The following is a 7,598-nucleotide window of genomic DNA, read 5'->3' on the forward strand; positions in this document are numbered from 1 at the left end:
CCAACAGGGAGTTGAAAGAAAGTCTGGCTGGGTTAAATCATGGAAGCATTCAGAGAGCTTTTGTTGAGGATGGCATAAAGTGGAACTTTAACACAGCTGCAGCTTCCCATCATGGCGGTGTGTGGGAGCGCTTGATTCGTTCAGTGAAGAGTGTTCTCACTTCAGTTCTCAAACAACAAGTTCTGGACGATGAAGGACTCCATACTGTGTTCTGTGAGGCTGAGGCCATATTAAATGACAGACCAATTACAAAGGTCTCTGATGACCCAGATGACCTGGAGGCACTCACACCTAGTCACATTCTGACGTTAAAAGGCAAGCCAGTCATGCCACCAGGATTATTTGACCACAGTGACCTGTACATCAGGAAGAGGTGGAGGCAAGCACAATACATGTCAGAACTTTTTTGGAAGAGATGGATTGCTGAATACTTACCAATGATGCAAGAGAGACAAAAGTGGATAAGACCAAGGAGAAGTCTCACTCCTGGAGACATCGTCCTCATTGCAGATGCCACCGCCCCAAGAGGATCTTGGCTGATAGGGAAAATTTTGGACGTGAGAGCAGATGCAAGGGGCCTAGTGCGTTCTGTGCGCCTTCGGACAAGAACCAGCATTCTGGAGAGGCCAGTGACCAAGCTCTGCCTGCTGCTGGAAGCAGGGGTGTGACTCCATGGACTCTCTCTCTTTCTTGCTTTTTCTCTCCTTTTTTGTCTCTATCTTTCTTTGGTTTGTTTTAGGTTCACCACAAGGAAGACCGGAAAACGAAGCTGATGTATGATATGCTATATCCAGTTGTAGGTTAGGGTTGAGTGAATAGCTCCTTTGGGAGTTTGACGTAATTGTGATTTAATGCACAATTAGGGGCTGGAGTGTTGGAGCTATTTAGTGCTGTGTTTAGATTTCATTATAAATTTATTCATTTTTTGATTTAATTATGATTCAATTTCTGTTAGTGTTTTGTTAGTTTATTATTTGTTTTGTTTGTTTCATGCACGCTAGGGGGCACTATGGGTTATTTAGGTAAGCGCACGGCAGGGACTAGTATGCACCAGGTTAGGCATATGGTTTTTTACCGGAGCGGGAGAGGCACAGGAAATTTGCTTTGTTCTGTGTTTGCTCGACTTCAGTCAAAAATAAACCACGTCTTGTTGAATTTTAATACTTGTTTGGACCTGATGTTTTTCCCACCCGCGTACACCAAAACCCACGGTGCATCAGTGGCCTTTTGATTTTGTTTGATTTGAACTTTGACTCGAGTTCCTTTTCTTTTAGTTTTGTTTGTTACTTCGTTGACAAACGGCCACTACACAAATAAAATCCAGAAAAAAATATTTTCCAAGAATTTATTTATTTTATGATTTCATTAATTATTAACTTTATTGCATTGGATGCATTTATGTTTTTATGACTCAAATAAGCCTTATTATTAGCTTTATAATATAAATTAATGAACCCATTTCAGTTCCCTTACTAACCTCAGGGGTCCGCGCGAACACCAGTTTGGAAAACACCTGAACTAAGCGCATCCAGTCCAGTAAATGGCGGTAGTGAACTTTTTCAATTGGTTTGCCAAACACCTCTAAAAACAGAAGAAGGTAATTAATGAGCGCCTGCTGTCCTGTTCATAAAAGGATCTGAAGTTCTGGCTTGTGTTATTTTTATAAGCATGGCTCCTCGAAGAACTAGAAAAGTCAGTCAGGATTCTGAAGGGCAGCACAACTGTGACCAGAAAATTAGACTTACCAAGAGAAAGGAGCTGTTTATACAACAGTTTGAGAAGGAAGGTCAGTCATATAATAACATAATACATACTCAATCATTTATGTATTTAAAAATGAACCCAGTCTTTTGCTTGCACCGGAACAGCACAGGACCGGATAAATGAAATGGAGGCCAATCTGAACAAATTACTGGCAACTGTAGACCGTGTCTTCAAAATCGAGCTGATGAAAATGCCGCAATCCCTCCACACCACGCTGATAAAAGACCTCATGAATGGTACGACGATCACAGAGACTGTTCGTAGTGTCTTTATAGTTTTATGGTTATTAGTATTTATAATCTCTAATGTTTTTCAGACAGTGACACGTCTGTGGGGGAGGTCACGATGGCACTCACGGTAAAATAATGATTTTGCTGGCCTCTGGTGTTCGCTGAAGGTAACCGCATCACTCAAATTGGTGCTTGTGGTTGTTTTCGGTCTTTCTTTCTTTCTTATAGTGCGTTTCTCCAGAAATTCGCAAACCGCTATCTCGAAAACCAAGCAAAAAAGGTTTGAGGCAACTTATGAAGTCATGTTTTAAATGTAACTTTATTTCCTTTAAGGTTAGCTTTCATTTCTTTTAGGTTTAAATGCTACAGCAGGCCAACAAAGGTCATCGGGTCAAAACAAGACAGTGGAAGGCCTAAAGGTACTGACCCTCCATTTGTTTAGTCATCTTTGTGGGTGCCTAATTTAAATGTTACTTGCGAGTCTTGTCATCACAGAAACCTGCTAAGAAGACCCTACACAACAGCAAGAGCACTGGAAGCCTGAGGTAAACTTTTGTCGTGTTTTTTTTTTTTTTTCTCTGACACTTGTTATATGAACACGGAAAAACTGTGGACATAATTAGAAAATGCTAAGTGGTCTCCAAAAAAAAGTTTTGACACTTGCAATCTTTCTTGCCGCCACAGGAACGAAAATACAAAGCAGTTTTTTTTTGGTGAGGGAATTCAATATTAAAATCAGCCATGATGAAGTAGTCTTTAATGATAATTAATTATATTTCCAAATGCAAAACCTAATAATGTTCTTTAAGTCTTAAAAATCTAAAAGCAACTAGGGAGTACGCAGCACTTTTTATACAGGCATCTGGTTGTTATTATACATGATTTGCTTTATTTTTCTCACTAGTTGTCACCAGTCAGTCTTTGATGCATTGGATTATAAAAGCCTTTGCTGTATTTTTAATGTTAACTATTAATTAAAAAACATTTTATAGTATTTGTTTTTCAGTGGTTGACACATTGTCTAGTGACATGAAGTAATCTCAAAATACAAATTACTTTTATGATGTGTCTTTTAAAGATTTGCTTATTGTCTTCTTTCTGTTTTGACTGCAGAAGATCTTAAGTGTGATTCCTAAATGAGGAATGCCAGAGGGTTAAATAACTCTGTTTGTCCATGTTGTGCTCATTCCTAATGGTTAGATATTGTTTATCAATTATGATTCCTCTTGACTCTCATTGACAGGTGTGCGTCAACTATCAGTGCAAAAAGGACCCAAGGACGAGTTGTCAAAATGAGTGATCAAGCATTTGGGTTAGGGGGTAAATTCAGGTAACTTTTCCCTGCATGTGATATATATATATATATATATAAATTTTTTTTTTTTTTTAAATCAGTGACTTTCTCTTCAGAAATGGATTGTCATTTAAAAAAAAAAAAAAAGCAGTTTTTCTTTTGACAAACAGACAAGCAAGTCGCTCCGTCGGTGATGAAATGATGGCTACCGCAACAATAGTCACTTCCCATGGAGAAGTAAGTGTATATTGCGACATTTATTTTGCTCCATAGCATTCGATAATGATCCTTTTCCACCTTTTCAAGACTCTGTTCCTTTCTGAAGACAATAAAGATGACATCAGTGTTGAGTTGCTTGATGATGTGGCTTTAGATCAGATGCGAAAGATCAAGGTGAGCAGTTTAAAACCCTCATCACTTCAAGTGGCTGCTTAAAGAGGCAAAGAAATGTAGCATAACCAGACATTTGTGATCATTACAGGATCTAATGGACTATCTGTGTAACAAAGTGGGCCTCAATAACACACGCTGATGCTTTTTAATGGCTTCAGCTGCAGCTAGTATTTAATCAATTTAAAATGAATAAATATAAAGAAATGCAATAAAGTGATTGTTTATAAATTTTGTCTGACATGCAGTGTGATTGCCTTCTGCCAAAGTGATGACTTAAAGCATCTTCATTTAACACTGCTGATTGTTTGCTGTAACAAATCATTTCAGTGGTTGTCGGATTTCTTATATTAACTGAAAAGACTATCATACTTCTACACTAGATGGCGTTAATTTGCTTATGCACGTGATTCTACCATGCAGTTGCACAGGGTTGTTATAGTGAACTAAAACCATACATTTGTTGATTTAAATAAAGGTTAACTGAAATTATAAAACCTATTTCAGCTACATTTCTAATTTTCTCTTCACTTAGTTTAACTTGACGTACTAAAATTTAAACTACATAAAAAAAGAAAATGACAAAATATTTAAATTGCAAAAAGAAATGGCTAAAACCTTAAAATGAAAAATATGAACCATTATCACCATACTAAAACACTGCGCTGTACAGCCATTTAAATGTCGTTTTTTTTATTTGCGTTTTCATATATTTATATCTTAAGATTATTAATTGGTGTTGCTTTTGAAAGTGCGTAGATATGTTGAAAGTGCAGCATCAACTCATCCCGCTTTGACTTATGGTGATTATTACTTTAACCGTTGTGTGGAGGCTTGGTGAGTGCCACCAGAGGCCCCTGGGGGCCCCAGTCATATGTTGCTACAGATATTGAGTGGGCTCTTTTCTTGTGACTGTTGAATATTAATAATAGCCATTTCATTTACATGATTATTGCTGTAGTTAACTCCGGAGTTTGATAATGTCATTCCCTCACATAAACTACATTTCCCAGCCGCCCGCTGTCGCTATACGTAGCAGTCAGATAGCTGCTCGTGCAGGAATGGTGCTGAGGCAAATACGCACGAGCGCATCACAGCCACACGGCAACACCCCGCTCGTGCATGCGGCCGCAGCGCTGCGCACTACGTTTTTTTACCGATTTTACAAGACACAACAACGACTTTTCTTGATCCGGAGGTGCGAGGGCTTATGTGGCGGAGTTATTTTTTTTATTTTCTTTTCTTTTTTAATTACTCCCCTCGTTGGCTCGAGCACTTTGACGAGCACCGGGCGATTGAAATATGTACGGAGCGCGCTGATAGCCGAGCGTGAGACATCCATGACATTGGACTCTGAAAAGGTCTGCGGATAATAATGAGCACAGGTGAGTACTGTATGTTGGGAGTGTATCGCGTACACTGCACTTCTTAAAAGCCCGGAGACTGGGTTCACCCACCCATCTACCAGCGCTCATTAAGTACAGTGCAGCCCTGTAGTATGTACTACTGTCAAAGGTACAGAGAGGTTGTCTCTTCAGTTTTACTTGTGACTTAACGTGGGCAGGTGTTAAATAAAGCCACATAAGCCTACTGGTAATTTGCAGCTATAGTGACACACACACAAAACAATTCATAACACTAATAAAATTACTGCTTGGAGTCTTAAGGTCTTTGTTGCATTGAGCTTATTTTATTTTGGAAAACGAACACCATTTATCTAGAAGGTGTTGGGTTATTTATGGCCACAATTTACCAGTTTTAGGAACTACCATAGGAAGTTAATTATCTTTTCCTGCATTTCTGTGACTATTTTTTATCAATATAGTAGGTCTACAACACCATAATTCGCTATCTGTAGTTTAAGTTAACAATTAGGTTGTTAAGCAGAACAGCTGATAATTAGAAGGATAATCTCTGGTATTAGATGCTTTTGCTGTCAATGTGGTCAATATCTCTGACTTTAATCAATATTCTCTGTAGGTCATGGTTTTTTATGTGTGGAATGATGTTCTGTGACATCGATTCCAGGGTTGCATTTCCCAAAAGCATCATAATTCGAAGTAGACTGACGAGACCCGGCCAAATGCTTCTGTTCTCTGTGGTGTTATTCTGTCAGGTTCATAAAATAGTTGCTTTATTTGTTCTTCATAGTGAAATTTAGTTTGAAATAGTTATATTATTTGTCTTTAGAAATGTTCTTCTGGAACAGTGTGAAGCAAAATGATACATAATTTGGTAAATAATTTACCTTCTGCATAACCTTACTTTTAGGTCAGCATAATTTGTGCCAGAAACTCACCTCATTTGAATCTGACCGATGTAATACCAGAGCGCTAAATCCTCATGGGAGTGACTTTGGAGTGAGGCTAATACATTAGGGCAGTTCTCAACTAGGTTTAGTTCAGGATGAAATTAATTTTATATCAGGCGTCAAGTGCTCACCCCAACACTGTGTCAGATGTATCATTTATATATATATATATAAAAAAGTTCTGTACAAAAGTAAACAAATGTTTTTTAAAGTGAAAGATTAAAAGTAAGCAAGAGTTTACAGCATGAAACGCTTTGTAATTGGCACCATTTTTTTCCATTTGCAGGTGAACTATTAAAGTAGTTTGGGTTGTATTCTATTTGTATATTTTTATATATTGCATAATGTTGCTTATATATTTTACATTGTGCATTTATATTAAGGTGTCTTTCTTTACACAGCAGAGTTGAGGCTGCTCTGTGTCTGCTCAAAATTAGGTGCAATGCCAACCTTATCTCATTGTAAATCCCTACATGTTTTACTATTTATGTTTGGCTAAACGTGCGTATGGTTTGCCTAATATTTAATGTCATGAGACAAACGTTATTATCAGGACATAGTCTTAATGACTTGTTTTATAAGATGGACCCAAAAAAAATGTGTACAATTCCTTTTATAGAATTTTGTTCAATACTTTTTATATCAATTTATTTTTATTCTATTTTGTATTGTGTACTACTATATTGTTTTTCTAATGTATAAGTTTTGCCATGAAATAGACTGTGAAGCTGATGTGACAATAAACTTAAAATGAAACCAAACCATTTACGAGGTGGATAATTCATATGAATTTGTACTGTATGACCTCACTTGTAAGAATATGTATGATTTGTGAAAAATTCATAGGAATTTGTACAAAGGACCACCCCTTACCGTGCCCCTAAACCTACCCTCACAGAAATAAACAAAACAATACGTGTGAGGTCGTACGAATTAGCCACCTCATAAAATAATTATGAATTAGTCATGAGAGAGTGTTGGCAGTGCTGTATAAAAGACATGCTGTGATTTAATGCTGCAGCATTAAACAATCTGTGCAAAGACACATAAATACCACTTCAGAAACGCTCCTATGCCACCTTAGGAGTGTAGATTTGTCATTAATGACAGATGAATTTGTGCCAAAATAGTGGACGCATGCTCTTTGACATTAACAACAAAAATATGTGAATTTCTCCTCCTTTTTAAAAGTTGAAAAGCCTATTTATTTTTAAACTATGCATGATTTTGTGGTTGGTTGCAATCCACTAGGTGAGACCTGCTGTATTAGGCTATGCAAGTTAAGACATTTGTTATGAAATCTTAAAGATAAAGACATTATGGATTTAAGCTCTTTGCAGAAACTGTGCATACTGGATGTGTAATTTTTTTTTACAGCTGTTGGAAGTAAATAGAGAAATAGCTGGTGATGTCACTCCTGCTACTGTAAGTCCCTAAAAACAGTCACTAGCAATTAGCCCTGAAATCTAGAGTGGGCCTGTGACATTTTCCTTGTCCTGGTTTTATTGGTACTGACTGAGAGGAATGTCCTCCAGCTAAGGTAGGGACAAAATAAGAAGACAAATTTTTTTTATGTAATGTGGAAGAATAACCTGGAAGCTGTTTTCAG

At 37.4% G+C, this 7,598-nt stretch overlaps 1 protein-coding gene across 2 annotated transcripts; it reads left to right on the forward strand.

The window, feature by feature from the left end:
- The first annotated feature begins 1,569 nt into the window (after positions 1-1,569).
- Positions 1,570-3,900, forward strand: LOC132121061 (borealin-2-like). Of its 2 annotated transcripts, none has more exons than XM_059530247.1 (10): positions 1,570-1,786; positions 1,869-2,000; positions 2,081-2,121; positions 2,223-2,274; positions 2,364-2,413; positions 2,490-2,539; positions 3,238-3,324; positions 3,459-3,525; positions 3,595-3,681; positions 3,770-3,900. In XM_059530247.1, the coding sequence occupies exons 1-10, from the start codon at positions 1,669-1,671 to the stop codon at positions 3,818-3,820; spliced, it is 735 nt and encodes a 244-aa protein (XP_059386230.1). In that variant the 5' UTR covers positions 1,570-1,668; the 3' UTR covers positions 3,821-3,900. The 2 variants fall into 2 exon arrangements, with proteins under 2 accessions (XP_059386230.1, XP_059386229.1); XM_059530246.1 differs by having other exon boundaries at positions 1,581-1,786; positions 2,349-2,413.
- The last annotated feature ends 3,698 nt before the right edge of the window (positions 3,901-7,598 follow it).

This window comes from Carassius carassius, chromosome 39 (assembly GCF_963082965.1).
Source record: "Carassius carassius chromosome 39, fCarCar2.1, whole genome shotgun sequence".
NCBI lineage: Eukaryota > Metazoa > Chordata > Actinopteri > Cypriniformes > Cyprinidae > Carassius > Carassius carassius.

What these genes read in the sequence shown, in the direction of transcription:
- LOC132121061 (XM_059530246.1), top strand. Translation starts at nt 1,669, where the DNA reads ATGGCTCCTCGAAGAACTAGAAAAGTCAGTCAGGATTCTGAAGGGCAG. An exon ending in GGGTTAGGGGGTAAATTCAG is followed by an intron (nt 3,325 to 3,458) that starts GTAACTTTTCCC and finishes TTTGACAAACAG; the next exon opens with ACAAGCAAGTCGCTCCGTCG. An exon ending in ATCAGATGCGAAAGATCAAG is followed by an intron (nt 3,682 to 3,769) that starts GTGAGCAGTTTA and finishes TGATCATTACAG; the next exon opens with GATCTAATGGACTATCTGTG.